The sequence below is a fragment of the Trichechus manatus genome, unplaced genomic scaffold (genome assembly GCF_000243295.1).
Source record: "Trichechus manatus latirostris isolate Lorelei unplaced genomic scaffold, TriManLat1.0 scaffold00119, whole genome shotgun sequence".
Lineage (NCBI taxonomy): Eukaryota > Metazoa > Chordata > Mammalia > Sirenia > Trichechidae > Trichechus > Trichechus manatus.
Genome location: NW_004444055.1, coordinates 6,229,100 through 6,248,506, shown reverse-complemented (window position 1 = coordinate 6,248,506; position 19,407 = coordinate 6,229,100). Strand labels below are relative to the sequence as shown.

General features: G+C 34.7%; 1 protein-coding gene across 1 annotated transcript in view; it reads left to right on the top strand.

The window, feature by feature from the left end:
* Positions 1–19,407, top strand: part of LOC101352813 (early endosome antigen 1) — a 150,187-nt gene that overhangs the window by 57,261 nt on the left and 73,519 nt on the right. Inside the window, exons 7-10 of the mRNA XM_023738584.1 lie at positions 613–726; positions 1,361–1,482; positions 3,804–3,959; positions 16,369–16,485. Of these exons, the coding sequence (XP_023594352.1) occupies positions 613–726; positions 1,361–1,482; positions 3,804–3,959; positions 16,369–16,485 (509 nt within the window). The remainder of the gene's footprint in view (positions 1–612; positions 727–1,360; positions 1,483–3,803; positions 3,960–16,368; positions 16,486–19,407) is intronic.

The window sequence follows — 19,407 nt, the reverse complement described above, 5'->3', positions numbered from 1 at the left end:
TGGTTGTTTAATATAAGGTTAAATCTGTTGTAAGGAGTTATGTACTCTTCTTGCCTAGAAATACAATGATGGAGCTAGCCTCTGTACAAGCTGTCTTTTACTGGAGGAATGCTCAGTGAATATTGTAAATATGTTTTGAGGTTACTTACTGTATTTAATTTCTCTCTGAAATCTCTTTCTTTTATGAGAATGAAGTATTAGCAGTTGACTAATTGTTTTATTCAAGGCGTCAATCATTCTTAAGCCATTTCTAATTTTATCACACTTTATAACTAGTTTTATTAGAGAAGCAGAATATATTCCTTTTTGTTCAGTTGACAGATGCGGAAAAATAACTCAAATGTGAAAGCAAAACAACTTTAAACAAATATTTACAGATTATTGGGGAAAATTCTAAATATTTCTTTCTTTGGTTTAAAATGTTTGTAAACTATGACTTGTGCCTTAGATGAGTCAAAGATACTTAATTTTTGAGATGTGAAAAAATGCTCTGCTTTTTTTGTAACTGGGTAAGACTCATGTTTATTGTTAACTACTGCAATGATTATAAGTAATTACAATTTAATAAATGTAATTAACATTGTATTTAAATAACTGCTTCACTTTTTGTAGAGCTACAGTCTTTGGAACAACAATTAGAAGAAGCCCAAACAGAAAATTTTAATATTAAGCAAATGAAAGACTTATTTGAGCAGAAAGCAGCCCAACTTGCTACTGAAATTGCAGGTAAATGGGACCAGAATTTCCTAGTAAATAAGTCGGTCTTATTGTCTTTTGACCATTATATATCCTAGAAGTAAACATGTTATATTAATATGATAAGACAGTTGTTATAGACTGTGGTAATGGTTAATGGAATTTAATGATAACAGGGTTGTTACCTAAATTAATTTCTCTTTCCCCTCACCTCATCCCTTCAAAGGACTTGTTTTTCTCTGTAGAATTCTTTTTGAATTTTAGAAAAGGCGAATTTTCTTTTGTTGTATGCTTAGAGATTAGCTTACAAGTATAAGTAAAATTTTGAAGAAATTAAATAATATAATACAGATTCAACATTTGATTATGTTATCAATTATATGTATTCTTTTAAGTAAAATATTGTATTTGATTAAATATACACTAAAGATCAATGCTAAATAGTTAGTATTATGTGGACAAAACCAGATTTGATCATTTTTAAGTTTGGCTTTTAATATAATCAAAAGTATAGTTTCATGGTATTATGTATGTATGGTTATATAAGAATGTACATTTGAATTAGAGTAATATATATTTGTATAAAGTAATAGTCAGGAATTTATAAAACTGTCCTTCCTTAAAGTTAATATAATGAAACTAGTATTTATATAACTATCTTTAGATATAAAGTCAAAATATGATGAAGAAAGGAGTCTTCGAGAAGCTGCTGAACAAAGAGTGACACATCTGACAGAAGAATTGAACAGAGAGGCTACTATAATTCAAGACCTGAAGACTGAACTGGTAATTTAGAAACCATTTATTGAGATGTACCTTTGTAATTTTCTAAGTTAAAAAACAAATACATGCTCTGAAGGGAAATTTTTAAAAATATAAACCAGTTGTCATTAAATCGACTCCGACTCATGGCGACCCCCTGTGTGTGTCAGAGTGGAACTTTGCTCCATAGAGTTTTCAGTGACTCAGTTTTTGGAAGTAGATCACCAGGCCTTTTTTCTGAGGTTTCTCTGGGTTAGCAACCTTTTGGTTAGCAGCTGAATTTCCTAACTGTTTGCACCACCCAAGGATTCCTTTAAAAATATAATTTGAGTAAAATGGAGGAAATAAGAAATCCTGTAGAGTTCTACCTACGTATATGTACTACATGTGTTTTTTAAAAATGGAATTTTTTAATGCATAATTTATGACCTTAGCATTTTTGTTGTTTCTGTCTAAATAACCATCTGTCTTTTTAGTGGTTTCCATGCCTGTATCTCTGATCCTGACTTTCCCTTGAGCTTTAGTTTTTATATATCCTGCATTTCTAGCTTTCACTTCAAATTCAATAAGTATAAAATTAATTGTATTTCCTTCATAGTTGTATTTCTTTCTTTTTAAATTGTACTTTAGATGAAGCTTTACAGAACAAACTAGTTTCTCATTAAACAGTTAGTACACATATTGTTTTATGACGTTGGTTAACAACCCCATGACATGTCAGTACTCTCCCTTCTTGACCTTGGGTTCCCTATTACCAGCTTTCCTGTCTCCTCCTGCCTTCTAGTCCTTGTCCCTGGGCTGTTGTGCCCCTTTAGTCTCATTTTGTTTTATGTTTTAATCTTTGGCTAAAGGGTGAACCTCGGGAGTGACTTCATTACTGATCTAAAAGGATGTACAGGGGCCATTCTCACAAGGTTTCTCCAGTCTCTGGTCTTTTTTTTGAGTTACAATTTTGTTCTACATTTTTCTCCAGCTCTGTCTGGGACCCTCTCTTGTGATCCCTGTCAGAGCAGTCAGTGGTGTATTAGCTGGGCATCATCTAGTTTTACTGGACTCAGTCTGGTGGAAGCCGTTGTAGATGTGGTCCATTAGTCCTTTCCCTTGTGTCTTGTTTTCTTCATTCTCCCTTGCTCCCAAAGGGGTGAGACCAGTGGAGTATCTTAGATGGCCGCTCACTGGCTTTTAAGACCCCAGACGCTACTCACCAAGGTAGAATGTAGAACATTTTCTTTATAAACTGTGTTATGCCAATTGAGCTAGATGTTCCCCGAGACCATGGTCCCCACAGCCCTCTGCCCAGCAGTTCGGTCCCTCAGGGAGTTTGGCTGTGTCTATGGAGCTTCCATGACCTTTCCTTGTACAAGTTGTGCTGGCTTCCCCAGTATTGTGTACTGTCTTACCCTTCACCAAAGTTACCACTTACCTATTGTCTATCTAGTGTCCCCCCTCCCACCCCTCCTCTCCCTTGTAACCATCAAAGATTGTTTCTTTTTGTGTGCAAACCTTTTCACGAGTTTTTACAGTAGTGGTCTATTACAATATTTGTCCTTTTGTAATTGACTTATTTCACTCAGCATAACGCCCTCCAGATTCATCTGTCTTATGAGATGCTTCACAGATTCATCATTGTTCTTTTAGTTGTATAGTATTCCATTATGTGTATGTACCATAGTTTGTTTATCCATTCATCTGTTGATGGGCATCTAGGTTGTTTCCATCTTCTTGCTGTTGTGAACAATGCTGCAGTGAACATGGGTGTGCATATGTCTATTCGTGTGATGGCTGTTACTTCTCTAGGATATGTTTCTAGGAGTGGGATTGTTATAGCTGTATTTCTGTCATGGACATCATGCATCATCAACACTCTCCTCAGTCTTAACCTTGAATCTATCCTTTACTCCTTTCTGTCCTTTATTTAGCACTTAATAAATACATAAATAAATGGATCCATTACATCAACCGGCAGCAAACTGTGATTATGTTTACATATGCTGCTGCTTCATTTTTATTCCTCATTTCCTAGGATGGGACATGAAGGAATGTAGCATCTATTGTGTGACTGTAATGACCAATAGGCTTAGTCTGTGAAGGAGAGAAAAAAAAGTAAAGCACTAAAGATATTTATGAATTTGCTAGTGTTGCACCTTGAGGGGTAACATTAAATTTGAGATAGAGAGAGCAGAAAGAGGAGGTGGCTTGTTGGGGGGCGGGTATCTGTGATTAATGTTTTGAATCCAGTAATTGATTTTAGATATTGTTTTCATTTTGATTTCTTTGAGTGAAACCATTCTAAAAGCTTGTGCTAATTAGCTTTTCACTTTTAATTACAATGTGTTGCTTCACAGCTTCAGAGACCTGGTATAGAAGATGTTGCTGTGCTTAAGAGAGAACTTGTCCAAGTTCAAACACTAATGGACAGCATGACCTTGGAACGTGAGAGAGAATCTGAAAAACTGAAAGATGAATGCAAACAGTTACAAGCAGAATATGCTAACTCAGAGGTAATGAAGTTCAGTGTACTTAAATGTGATTTATATTAACTTGTTTAGCATATACTGTTGAGTGAAGTTGAGATTCAAGATTTTTCTGATTGGCCTACCAAAACAGTAATTTGCCTTTCTTTCATTGGATCTGAGTAATATTTGTATACAGTCCGTGTGGTCTGATCATCAACATGTTTTATCGTGGACTTGTAAAAGTAGACACCTGGAGAGAAATATTTGCATAAAATAATATTACTCTAATAAATTATATATATTGTGGAGAGATGGTATTTAAACTTAAATTTACTTAAGGCTAGTCGGTAAGTGTTAATTGGGTTTATCTCAGTTTGGGTAGAGGTAAAGAAAGAATGATTTCATTTTCTACAACTGTTGTACCAACACTGCTTAGAAAACGTATTTAGAGAAGACTTATTTTCTAATAGGCTTATTTCTGATTGGTAGATTTATTAAATGAGAGAGTTGAAAGAGGTCTTAAAAATCATCTCATCTAACACTCCATCTAGGAGTCCTCTTTTTAGTATCCCTGGTAGGTATCCACAGCCCTTGCTAGGTGGTGTGCTTATTTCTTCCGAAGTCAGCCATGCTATTGAGTTGACATTTGTTTCCCTGTGGTTTAGATGCACTGAATAGAATAGATGCACAGAATAAATTGTTGCTGTTTCCCACATGAGGAATTTGAAGACCCTTCATATTTACCTTGAGTCTTTTCTCTTCCAGGATAAACATTCTCAGTTCCTTTTATCATTTCTCACATGACATGACAGGTTCATAAATCCTTTATATAGTTATGTCAGCAGATGATGAGCTCTAAGATATGTAATAAAGATATTTGCTTAAAAATACTAGTCTTTGTCCTTTTTACTGTATTATTAGAGATACTTTGTTATGACTGATATCACTTTTAGTTCTTTAGTTCCCTTCTGTGATGCTGACCTCTGTTTTTCATAGTTTCTGTTTAAAAAGTTGTTAATAGTGACATTTCAATTTGCATTTCTTTCTTAAATTTTTTTAGCTGGTGTCTTAGTTATCCAGTATTGCTATAACAGAAATAGTACAGGTGACTGGCTTTAACAAACAGAAATTTATTCTCTCACAGTTTAGGAGGCTAGAAGTCCGAATTCAGGGCACCAGCTCTAGGGGAAGACTTTCTCTTTGTTGGCTCTGGGGGAAGGTCCTTATTCCTTGACTCTTTGGTGATCATGTGGTATGGCATCTATCTTCTCTCATCTCTGCTCCCTTGCTTGCTTGTTTTATCTCTTTTATATCTCAAAAGAGATTGAGGGAAGACACACCCTACACTAATCCTGCCTCACTAAAGTAAGAAAGACAACCCATTCCCAAATGGAATTATATCCACAGGCATAGAGGTTAGGATTTACAACACTTTTTTTCTTTTTTTCTTTTGATACAGTTCAATCCATTTTCTCACCTCTGCTACTTGGCTTGCTTGTTTAAACTCTTTTTATATGTCAAAAGAGATTGACTCAAGATACACTCTGCACTAATCCATTACACTATGATATATAATAAAGATATTTGCCAAAAAATACTTGCCTTTGTACTTTTTACTTTATTATGAAAGATATTTTGTTATGACTACTATCACTATTAATTCTTAAGCTCCCTTATGTGATGTGGACCTCTGTTTTTCATGTTTTCTGTTTAAAAAGTGGTTTTAGTGACATTTCAATTTACATTCCTTGAAGTTTTTTAGCTGTGATCTAAACACCGTTCTATTCATAAATAGTAATATGTTAATAAGCTATGGGGTATAAATATTATAGAAAACGCACAGCTATTCATTTTTTATTTTACTTCTCGCTCTGTCTTATCATAGGAACCCTAGTGGCTCAGTGGTTAAGCATTTGGCTGCTAACTGAAAAGGTCAGTGGTTCAAACCCACCAGCTGCTTTTCAGGAGAAAGATATGGCAGTCTGCTTCTGTAAGGATTACAGCCATGGAAAACCTATGTGTCAGATCTACCCTGTCCTTTAGGGTTTCTATGAGTCGGAATTAACTTGACATTTATGGTTTTTTTTTTTTTTTTAATATCTTATCAATGGGCGAATGGTGAGAGTTTATGGAAATAACATGTATAGGCGTGTGAGGCTTCATCACGCTTAAAACTTCAGACTTCAAATGCAGATTTCCCAAAAGTGAGCTCCATAGTGAAATAGTGTGTAAAATAACCAGTTGATGAGTCATAGTGACTCCATTTGTACCAAGTAGAACTGGGCTACATAGAGTTTTCAGTGGCTGACTTTCGGAAGTAGATTGCCAGACCTTTGTTTCGAGGTGTACCACCTAGGGATTCCCAGTAGTGCATAATCTCCAATTTTTTTTCAAACAATTTCAGAAGTTCATGAACTTAATGAAGCCAGTATTATTATGGTAGTATTACTAGTCAGCATAGGCAATGATAAACTTATAAGTACAAATGTGGAATCAAGAAGAGGATAAATCAAAGAAGTATCATGAGGAAAAAACCCATTAAGATCATGTTGAAGTAGAAATACCTGAACCTGGGTGAACATGTTCATTAGTGATACAGTAATGGTATCTCTTCTTCAGTAAGAATTACTTTTGATGAAGTCATCCTGCCTACCCAGTATTGCTAAAATATTTGAAAAATTGCATTCCATTTTGATTAAAAAATTCCTTTAATATTATTTGAAATAAAAAAAAAATATGGTGACTAAATTTGAACCTAAGTAATGGCAGTTTTTGAATATATACTTTTTAAAGTATAATCCTCTCTGAATTTTCCAGCTAAGAATGGCCAGAAGGGAAATTTGAGCAAGGAAAAAATAAATTTATATATTTATTTGCATTTTGGAGAAAATATATATGGGAACATAATTCAACATGGTAGTGTGAAAATGCTTCTGAGTAGTATTTTATTTAAGAATTATCCTAAGTTTATTTTGTTGTTGTTGGTGTTAGGTACCATGGAGTCAGTTCCGACTCATAGTAACCCTGTGTACAACTAAATGAAACACTGTCCCATCCTGCACCATCCTCACAGTCATTGCTGTTTGAACCCATTTTTGTAGCCACTGTGTCATTTCATCTCGTTGAGGATCTTCCTCTCTTTCTCTGAACCTCTACTTTACCAAGCATGTTTTTCTCCAGGGACTCATCCCTCCTGATAACATGTCCAAAGTACTTGAGACGAAGTCTCACCATCCTTGCTTCTAAGAAGCATTCTGGCTGTACTTCTGCCAAGACAGATTTGTCCGTTCTTCTGGCAGTCCATGGTATATTCAGTATCCTTCGCCAATACCATAATTAAAAGGCATCAGTTCTTCTTTGGTCTTCCTTATTCATTGTCCAGCTTTTGCATGCATATGTGGAATTTGTAAATAAAATGGCTTGAGTCAGACACACCTCAGTATCAAACTGACATCTTTGCTTTTTAGTACTTTACGAGGTCTTTTGCAGCAGATTTGTTTACTGGAATGCATCATTTGATTTCTTGACTGCTGCTTCCATGGGTATTGATTGTGGATCCAAGTAAAATGAAATCCTTGAAAATGTCGATCTTCATTTATCATGATGTTGTTTGCTTTATATTGTGGTGTAATCCATACTGAAGGCTGTAGTCTTTGATCTTCATCAGTTAGTACTTCAAGTCATCTTTGCTTTTCAGCAAGCAAGGTTGTGTCATCTGCATATCGCAGGTTGTTAATGAGTCTTTCTCCAGTCCTGATGCCGTGTTCTTCATATAGTTCAGCTTCTCGGATTATTTGCTCAGCATACAGATTGAATAAGTATGGTGAAAGGATACAATCCTAACACACACCTTTCCTGATTTTAAACCACACAGTATCCCCTCGTTTCTTCAAACGACTGCCTCTTGGTCTATATCCAGGTTCCTCATGAGTACAATTAAGTGTTCTGGAATTCCTGTTTTTCACAATGTTACCCATAATTTGTTATGATCCACACAGTCGAATACCTTTGCATAGTCAATAAAAAACAGGTAGACATCTTTCTGATATTCTCTGCTTTCAGCCATGATCCACCTGACATCGGCATGATATTTCTCATTTCATGTCCTCTTCTGAGTCTGGCTTGAATTTCTGGCAGTTCCCAGTCGATGTACTGCTGCAACCGCTTTTGCATTATCTTCAGCAAAATTTTACTTGTGTATGATATCAGTGATATTTGATAATTTCCATACTCTGTTGGATCACCTTTCTTTGGAATGGGCACAAATAAGGATCTGTTCTAGTCAGTTGGTCAGGTAGCTCTCTTCCAAATTTCTTGGCATAGAAGAGTGAGGGCCTTCAGGGCTGCATCCATTTGTTGAAACTCTCAATTGATATTCCATCAATTCTGGGAGCCTTGTTTTTCTCCATTGCCTTCAGTGCAGTTTGGACTTCTTCCTTCACCATCCGTTCTTCATCATATGCTACCTCCTAAAATGGTTGAACATCGACCAATTTTTTTTGGTATAGTGACTCTGTGTATTCGTTCATCTTCTTTTTTTAATTTTTATTTATTTATTTTATCTTATTGTAGTTTAAGTGAAAGTTTACAATTCAAGTTAGTCTCTCATACAAAAATTTATACATACATTGTTATGTGACCCTAATTGCTCTCCCTATACTGTGACAGCACACTCCTCCTTTCCACCCCTGATTTTCCATGTCCATTCAGCAAGCTCCTGACACTCTCTGCCTTCTCATCTCACCTTCGGACAGGAGGTGCCCGTTTAGTCTCATGTATCTACTTGAGCTAAGAAGCACGCTCTTCCAAGTATCATTTTATGTCCCATAGTCGAGTCTAATCTTTGCCTGAAGAGTTGGCCTCAGGAGTGGCTTTTGTGCTGGGTTGACAGAGAGTCTGGGGGCCATGCTTTCTGGGGTTCCTCCAGTCTTAGACCATTAAGTCTAGTCTTTTTACTAGAATTTGAGTTCTTCACCCCACTTTTCTCCTGCTCCATCAGGGACTCTGTGTTGTGTTGCCTGTCAGGATGGTCATGGGTGGTAGCCGGGCACCATCTAGTTCTTCTGGTCTCAGATTGATGCAGTCTCTGGTTTATGTGGCCCTTTCTGTCTCTTGGGCTAATACTTGCCTTGTGACTTTGATGTTCTTTATTCTTCTTTACTCCAGGTGGGTTGGGACCAATTGATGCATCTTAGGTGGCCTCTTGCTAACTTTTAAGACCCCAGATGCCACTCACCAAAGTAGGATGCAGAACATTTTCTTAATAAACTTTGTTATGCCAGTTGACCTAGATGACCCCTGATAGCATGGTCCCCAGACCCCCACCCCTGCTTCTCTGTCAAGGTGTTTGGTTGTATTCAGGATACTTCTTAGCTTTGGTTTAGTCCAGTTGTGCTGACTTCCCCTGTAGTATGTGCTGTCCTTCCCTTTACCTAAGATAATTCTTGTCTATTATCTAGTTAGTGAATAACCCTTTCCTTCCCTCCCCACCCTCGTAACCATCAAAGAATGTTTTCTTTTGTGTTTAAACCTTTTCTGGAGTTCTTATAATAGTGGTCTTATACAATATTTGTCCCTCTGTGACTGATTAAATTCACTGAGCATAATGCCTTCTAGATTCCTCCACGTTATAAGGAGTTTCACGGATTTATCATTGTTTTTTATCGTTGCGTAGTATTCCATTGTGTGACTGTACCATAATTTGTTTATCCATTCATCCGTTGATGGGTACCTAGTTTGTTTTCCATCTTTTTGCTATCGTGAACAGTGCTGCATTAAAAATGGGTGTGCCTGTATCGTGTGATGGCTCTTATTCCTCTAGGATATATTCCAAGGAGCGGGATTGCTGGATCATATAGTACTTCTATTTCTAGCTTTTTAAGGAAGCGCCAAATTGTTTTCCAAAGTGGTTGTACCATTTTACATTCCCACCAACAGTGTATAAGTGTTCCAGTCTCTCCACAGCCTCTCCAACATTTATTATTTTGTGTTTTTTGGATTAATGCAAGCCTTGTTGGGGTGAGATGGTATCTCATTATAGTTTTGATTTGCATTTCTCTAATGACTAATGATTGTGAGTATTTCTTCATGTGTCTGTTAGCTGCCTGAATGTCTTCTTTGGCGAAGTGCCTGTTTGTATCCTTTGCCCGTTTTTTAATTGGGTTATTTTGTCTTTTTGTTGTTGAGGTTTTGCAGTATCTTGTAGATTTTAGAGATTAGATGCTGATCGGATATTGTCGTAACCAAAAATTTTTTCCCAGTCTGTAGGTTGTCTTTTGACTCCTTTGGTGAAGTCTTTTGATGAGCATAAGTGTTTGATTTTTAGGAGCTCCCAGTTATCTAGTTTCTCTTCTGGTGTTTGTGCATTGTTATGGTTCGTATTCTGTTTATGCCATCCTTTCATCTTCTTTTGATACTTCCTGCATCATTCAGTATTTTAGCCATAGAATCCTTCAGTATTGCAATTCAGGGCTTGAATTTTTTCTTCAGTTCTTTCAGCTTGAAAAATACTGAGCTTGTTCTTCCCTTTTGGTTTTTTCTAAGTCCGTGTCTTTGCCCATTCCATTATAATACTTTACTTTGTCTTCCTGAGCTGCCTTTTGAAATTTTCCATTCACCTCTTTTTCTTCCTCATTTCTTCCATTCACTTTAGCTACTCAAGAGGAAGTTTCAGAGTCTCTTCTGACATCCATTTTGGTCTTTTCTGTCTTTTTAATGACCTTTTTCTTTCTTCGTTTATGATTTCCTTGATGTCATTTCACAACCAACTCGTTTGGTCTTCAGTCGTTAGTGTTCAATGCGTCAAATCTATTCTTGATATGGTCTCTGATTCAGGTGGGATATACCCAAGGTGATACTTCAGCTCTTGTGGGCTTGTTCTAATTTTCTTCAGCTTCAGTTTGGACTTGCATATTAGCAATTGATGGTCTGTTCCACAGTCAGCACCTGGCCTTTTTCTTACTCGTAATACTGAGCTTTTCCATAGTCTCTTTCCACAAATGTAGTTGATTTGGTTCCTGTGTATTGCATCTGGTGAGGTCCATGTGGATAGTTGCCGTTTATGTTGTTGAAAAAAGGTATTTGCAATAAAGAGGTCGTTGGTCTTGCAAAATTCTATTACGTGACCGCTGACATTGTTTCTGTCACCAAGACTATATTTTCCAACTACCAATCCCTCTGTTTCCAACTTTCACATTCTAATCACCAGTAATTATCAATGCATCTTGATTGCATGCTTGAATAATTTCAGACCAAAGAAGTTGGTAAAAATCTTTAATTTCTTCATCTTTGGCATTAGTGGTTGGTGTGTAAATTTGAATTATAGTTATACTAATTGGTTTTCCTTGTAGGCATATGGATATTATCCCATCACTGACAGTTATACTTCAGGATAGATCTTGAAGTATTATTTTGGACGATGAATACAATGCCATTTGTCTACAATTTGTCATTCCTGGCATAGTAGAGCATATGATTATCTGATTAAAAATGGCAAATACCAGTCCACTTCAGCTCACTGATGCCTAGGATATTGATGTTTATGCTTTCCATCCATTTCATTTTTGGTGACCTCCAGTATTCCTAGATTTATATTTTGTACATTTGTTGTCTAGGTTATTAATGGATGTTTGCAGCTGTTTTTTCTCATTTTGAGTTGTGTCACATCAGCAAATGAATGTACTGTAAGTTTTACTCCATCCGTGTCATTAAGGTTGATGCTACTTTGAGGAGGCAACTCTTCACCAATCGTATTTTGAGTGCCTTCCAACCTGAGGGACTCATCTTCCAGCACTATATCAGACAAGGTTCCGTTTTTACTCATAAGGTTTTTACTGGCCAAGTTTTCCAGAAGGAGACCACTAGGTCCCTCTTCCTAGTCTGTCTTAGTCTGGAATGTCCACTGACAACTGTCTACCAAAGCTTAATTTGGGGAGTTTTAAAAAAATTAGTATTTTCATGTAGATTTTAATGTCTTTATATGTACTGAGAAGCAGTCAATAAAAATGAAAAAGTTACGATTAGAGTTTACAGAAGACTCGGGGTAAAAGTATTTTTTGTTTCTACCATTGTTCTTTTGTCAACATGGCTAATTGTAGAAAACAGTGATTTTTGTTTTTTACTTTAGAAAAGATATTTCTGAAAAAAAAAGAAAAATGGCTTAGAATTTTGTTTTTTATGTCTTAACTTTGTTCAGGTTTTTATAATACTTACAGTTTTAAGTATTTGAAATAAAGTTAGAAGTAAATGATTTTATTCTTGCTGAATAATTGATTAGATAATTTAATATTTCATTATATTTTTAGTAAAACTAGGATAACACTCCCTACTTATTTGTAGTGATGATGAATGAAACCCTGGTTATGTTATTTTGAAAAATTTTAGAGAGGTAATATTGTCATTGAAAACAAACTCTTTTTGAGCACCACTAGGTTTTGGATACTGTACTAGAAACTTTAAATACATGGTCTCATTTATTTCTTAAAACCTTGTAAGTTAAGTATTAGGTCTGTTTTACCTATGAGAAGTTTGAGGCTCAGTGAGGTTAAATAACCTTTTCAAGGTCAAGTATCTAACGTAAAGGAGCTAGGATTGAACCCAGGTCTTACCCAAATCCTGTGTTCTTTTCTCTATGTCATGTTGTCTGCCACTTTAGGTGGTCTCATGATTGCCTTATAAGTAAATTTGTGTTATTAATCTTGACCAAATACTTGTTACTCCTTCTTTTACTTTGCCGTATTTTATAGTCATATTTGTATTGAGTAATAGCTTTTTTGAGTTATGTCTCATACCATTTCCATATGAAAAACAATTTTTCCATCTTTATTATTTGTTTATAATTCCATTTGTTTTTAGCTTCTGCTTACTCTTTGAATATATGGTATGTATTTTATTAATTTATTAAAATTCATTTCTGTTCTCAGTTGAGTGTATTGGTAAATTGTAGCACTTTTCTAGAAAACTAGCACTTTTCTAGAACTTACTAGAAAAAATTATTACATATGTCACTGCTTTTTTTGAACCTAAATGTAGGCATGAGAAACAAAACATATTAAAAGGAATTAAATAAGCTAAAAATGCAATGACTTATTTTTCCTTAGAGCTGAAGATACATAATCTGGTGTGCGTTGTTAAAATTTGTTCTTGTGTTCATTACTTTCATTGAATATGAATTCATTGACCATTTTTTTGTCTAGATATTTTAGAAAGCATATAGAAAAATAACTCATTCAAAAGCATACAAAAATATTTTATAAATATAAATAATTAGCTGTTATATAGATTGAAGATTGAGGATTTAAAAGTTAAAAAGTAGTATATTTAGAAATCTACAGTATTAAAGCTATCAAAGCTGTAATCAACTTATATTTGATGTGGTCTTTAACGGAAATGATTTTTAAAACATTTATATTTCAATAAATTAATTTAAATCAGTGTTTAAAGCTGAAATGGCTATAAAGATATACAGTAAGCACAACTATATGCATATATAACTATTAAAAAGAGAATTTATCTTTTAAAAGTATGCTAATATAAGAGACCAGATTTGGCAGTATGTGTGAACATTTTTATTGTGTGTTTAATGTGTCTGTCAGTCCTGACTTCCACCTTTCATCCATCATTTTATTGTTATTTTTTTTCTGCTTTCTAATGGAGTTGCTTAAATTTGAGGTAATGTGTTTTTGGAAGGCTTGTCAATATTAGTATACCCTTAATGCAGTACCTTTATCATCATATGGCATTTCCCGTTTTAAGGAAGTTTTGGAACTTCAACAACATTCTCATTTTTGTTTTATTAATGAAGTAAGTTTGAATCATCTGTAGATGATTATTTACTAATAGTAATAGACTATTAAAACAATAATTTTAATTCTAATGCACCAGCCGGATGGTTGCTTGAAATACTTTTATTTAATTATTTTGTAATTTAAAGTCTTTTAGTAAAAATTCATTATTGAATTCAATAATGTGGCTTCAAGGAAGTGCAAACTGTTTTATAGGTTCTAATATACTATTTCCACAGGGGCAAATATCTCTTAACTCCTTGGAAGTAAAATCTTTTATTCCATTAGGGAGTATTTATTGAGCACCTGCTAAGGACCAGGAACTATTTTAAGTGTCAGGAATACGAAAGTGAATTAGACCGGGTGCCTGCTCACATAAAACTTGAATCCCTTTTTGGAGGTCAAACAGTACATATACTAAATGCTTTTAATATATTCTTATAAATGCTTTCATAATGCTAACACCTAAAGAGCATATAAAAACATATAGCTATGAAATATAACAAGATATTTTTGAATATATTTACTTTATATTTTCCTTATTTAGTTTCTTTTGCATGTTGAAGTTTATTAGCAAGATAGGCATTAGATAGATGTTACATTTGGCTTACTGTATTTTATAAACTTTGAAGTGGAATCATGGTGTTTCAATGAAATATACACACAATTTGCATTTTAATATAAGCCATTATTTCTGTATATTGTGTGTCAGACACTGTGCAAAATCCTTTGGTAAGATATTTACAAGTAGGGATTTAAGTGTGGTAATTTACATTATTTTGTGATAAATTGGCATTTGTGCTACATGATTAAAACATAATTTAAAATAGCTGAATTGTTCCTAATGTATCTGTCAACATCCATAATGTTACTAACAGAAAATGATTCTGAGAGTCAAAGTTCTTAGAAGTAGTAATTTGAAATTACAACACCCATATCCATGTCAGTTACATGATCACTTTAAAGCAGAAGATATTAGGGTACACCTTTAACTTGAACACAGTTAAAAATACATGAATATTTAAACATTTTCTTCTTTGAAGTATGTGAAAAAAACATGTAAATAGTTGTGCTGTATATTATATTGAAACACTTCGTATAAGGTGTAACTAAGAAATAATGTGACAGATTGTCTTTTCAGTGTATCAGAATTAGTACATTTAAATGAATGTTCTCCATCAAAGGTCGGGCTGGGCACATATCTCAGACATGCTGCCATTCCTGACAACATTTTTGAAACTTCAAAACCAGCTTGGGAAATGCATAAAAAAATTAATTTCAATAATTTCTGGTTATTAAAATAAACCCAAGTGTTTGATCATCAGTTCAGTTGCCCACCTTGTTTATTAGGCTGTTTCCGAAACTGAAAACTAAAACCACTATAAATGGATGAAGATATACCACCACTGAGGATCCTTAAAAAAAAAAAAAAAAAAAGAAAAAAGTGTGGCATGTACTCTGGGTGTCCAGAAGAGTAGCAGAAGATCTCTTGAGCAGTAGTGTCACTGTCACAATAAGTTAGTTGCCTTCTCAGCTTTCTCACTTGAACACAGAGGTAGTATTTGTAATAATGTATGGTATATGTGACTGCTGGTGTGTTTATTAAGAAAGAAATTTATTTATTTATATCTCTTCCATATTATGGAGCTCTGGTGGCACAGAGGTTAAGAGCTACAGCTGCTAACCAAAACATTGGCAGTTGGAATCCACCAGCCACTACTCGGATAAACCTATAGGACAGTTCTCTGTCCTGTAGGGTTGCTCTGAGTCGGAATTGACTCAGTGGCAATGGGTTTTACTTAGTAACAAAGAATATAGGCAGTGAAAATTGTAACTTTGAGAATGTAAAAAGTAAAACCAGTAAGCAATATTAGAAATACGAAGTTCTTTTACTAATGCCACTCGCAGGAAACCATACCCAAAACGTAGTACTTAATCTTTCTAATAGCTGAGGCTTTCATGTATAGGAATTTTGTATTTCTAAGATTTGTGCTACCTGTCTTTATCTTATATTATTTTTAACTGATAAAATGATTGTTTTGATAATAGATGTTAATTTCATGTTTTAAAAAGTATTCAAATGCATTCAAGCAAATTCATGTCCAGCTGTTATACCTGATGATACAGTGATCCAGTTTGACAAAACTATATGGAGCATCAATTTGGTTACTTCTTTGGACAAAAAATGTTTTCATTACAGTTAGAAAAGTGATTCACCAAGATCAAACTTTGTTAGATGTTTGCATATATACGTTTTTAAAGGAAAAGGAAAAGGCTATGCTATAAAATTGAGAGAAAGTATATGTAGACATAACTTGTATATCCTCTTTAAACTCAGAGGGTTAAAGAACAGAATTTAAAAGTCAGTAAATTCAGATTTACAGTTTGGTGCTTATTTCAGACACATAAAGTAGGATGCCACTTTTTCATTTCATGTATTAAGTAAGTGAGGGTGGTGCATCTTGGACAAGTTTAAAAAATCAGTTTGTAGCCAAAAAAGGTGTAGGGTGGCAGTGGAGGTGTTAGGATGAAGAACCAAGTTAAAACTTCTAAGGATTATTTCAGTTTAAGAACAACAACAATAATAAAAATCTATGTAATCTTAAAACTTTTGTATACTATTTCTGTTTTCATTTCAGTTTGCTCTAATTATTATTATTATTTTTATTTAGGCTACAATAAGCCAGCTAAGGAGTGAACTTGCCAAAGGTCCCCAGGAAGTTGCTGTGTATGTGCATGAACTACAAAAACTTAAAAGTTCAGTTAATGAATTAACACAAAAAAATCAGGTGAGAATTTTAAATCTACATGTAGTGTGAATTGATTTTATGTATCTTAAATTTTAATCTTGTGATTTTATATTGGCACAGTAGCAGTATGACTTATTCTGTATTTTTAATGTTAATATTTTTCCCTTTTCTTTATAAATAAGAGATAATATTTCATTTTTGGGGGGGAGTAATGGTATTAGTACTTTTTGTCTGTGTCTTTTTTGGTGGTTGGGGAGCAGTGAGTTATTAAACCCTTTTATTTGATTGTGAATGTGTTGGCTTGCCTTAATAATTTGAACCTAATGTTTTGGTAAAACATAACAAGGAAAAAGTCAAGAAAGAAAAGATAGGAAAAAGAGATACATATAATTGGCTGTAAACTTTTAGCTTAGTAGTTGATTGTGCTATTGCTGATAACTCTTGTTTTAATTTCTATTTGCTGACATAGCAAGGAGCCAAAGAATAAGAATCTTGCCTGAGTGCCTTATAATCTTTAGTATGTTCCTGTCTGATCTTGTAATGCATCTTCTAATCTGGCCATGCAAAATGTGTTTGACCTTGGAAGTGTTTGTATGAATGTTCTAACTATAAGTCTATTCAGTTTTTTGAAGGTAATATTTGTATAACTATTATACTGTGCATAGGTACACTAAGCAAGAGGCACAGCGGGCAAATCCTACTTTATTGTTAACTGTGTGGTAATGATCAGCATGAATCTACTCCTACCTAGAAAAGGATCCAATCCTCACCTTCCCATTTGTTCATCCTCATCACCAGCCAGTCCAAGCAGTACTCCCTCATCCCCAGCCACCCAGGGCCAGATCAAGGGGTACCAGCCTCAAGCACAGGAGTCCACATGACTGCTTGCACTTCAGGCCAGCTGGTGCCTTCTCTGTCTCATCCCCAGCCAACTGGGGCAGGTCAGTGGGCATTGGCCACAACCTTGGAAATCTACATGATTTCACCAATTCAGACCAGGTGACCACTTCTCTAATCCTAGCCACTCTGACATAGATCAGGGCACACTAAAGTTAAAAGGACACAGTCCTTCAGACTGCCAAATAACCAGACACCAGCCCCTGCTGGCTCTCACTCCTCTGTAGGTTTGATAATTTCTTGCAACAACTCACAGGATATATGTAGAGTATCTATACTTACAGTTACCTATTTATTAGAACCAGAAAGGATACAAATGAAAAGACATAGGGTGAGGTATAGGAGGAGTCCCAGCATGAGGCTACCTTTGTACTCAGGGACACACAGCCCTCCTGATAGCAGATGTTCTCACCAATCCAGGAAGCCCAAGGAACTCTTCCCTGTTCAAACCGTTTTATTGACTTCATTGCATAGCCATTGGAGCCTCATTCCATAGCCATGATTGATTGAATCATTGAATATGCATGATTGATTGAATCTCGGCCCCCTCTCTTCTGGAGGTTAGTTGATGGGGGGAGGGAGGGGTGCGGTCTGTGTAGCCCTACTCATTTGCACAAAATTTTAAGTGTTGCCTGGGGGTTTTAGATAACAGAACACCTTGATAACTTAGGAAAAGCCAAGGGCTATCCTTCAGGAACCAAAGACAAAGACCAAATCAAGGTTTTTGTTTCACAATCGGTGATTAAAAACAAAAAAAAAAACTGTAAAGTGTCTTTTAAATTTAGGTACATTAATAAATTATAGTATATAATGAACTAAAATAAACTCTTGCCATTCAATGAACTGGTAAAATGTTGTATATAATATATTGGAACACAGACTGATATATTGTCATATGATTCATAAGAAGTTAGTGAACTTATAATCATGGTTTTTGTGTGTTTGTTAAATTAGGAAGCTCATATTTTTTCTTAGACAGAGGTTGACAGACTGAAAGCCTGCAGGCCAAATGTTTTTTTTCACCTGTTTCTGTAAATAAAGTTCTTTGGGAACATAGCCACTCCCGTTTGTATTATCTGTGACTGTTTTGTGCTATCATGACACAGCTGAGTAGTTGCAACAGAGGCCATATGGCCTGCAAACCTAAAAAATTTACTGTCTGTCTCTTTAAGAAAAAGTTTGCAGATCCTCCAAATGAGACTCAAAATGTAGTTTTTTTCCTAATATGTTGGAGGTAAATTGAAAATGAAGTAAAAATTATACCTGCCTCAAAAAATTAGGTAGTTTTCTATATTTTTCTCTCAAATGGGCATTTTGAGAGCATAAGGAACAAGTTCACAGTATTTTGTTAATAATTATTTCTTATAATTTAAATCTATATGTTATGGTATTATAATGTGTTAAAACAAAAATCATAGTGAGCCAATAATAGAAATTGCTCGAAGTTTATTTAATATACAATTTGTAAATCAGGGTAACATTTCAATTTAGAGAGTCAAAAATGTTCCAAAGAGGAAAGAAATTCCAAAGATTCTTACACGTTTCTTATTGACATTGCAATGGAAACAGGGCCAGAACAATGTTTATATAATAACAATTTACCCTAGTCTGACCTTGGAGTTTCTGTTTCTTGAAACTGACTGCATATAGATAATTCTTCAAAACAGCACAATGCCTAAGGCAAAACAAAAGGTATTTACTAATTTATCTAGATCATTGTTTGACTCAAACGTGATTTTAGGAAACCAGTTCTCTCCTGGCTCAAGGTCTAAAGATTATGTCAGGGCAAAGCTTGTGTAGGTCACCCCAACTTCCATGGAACCCAGAAATTTGGATTTCATAAGAATTAAAACTCCATTTCTCAAATGTTTCTCAGAATGACTTTATAGCCTTATTGACAATTTCCATTTGTTCATTTCATTCAGTAAGTATTTACTGAACTCTTTGTATGTGCTAGATACTATCTGACACATACTTTTTTATTTATTTATTTATTTTTTAATTTTTTTATTGTATTTCAGGTGAAGGCTTACAGAACAAATAGTTTCTCATGAAACAGAAGTA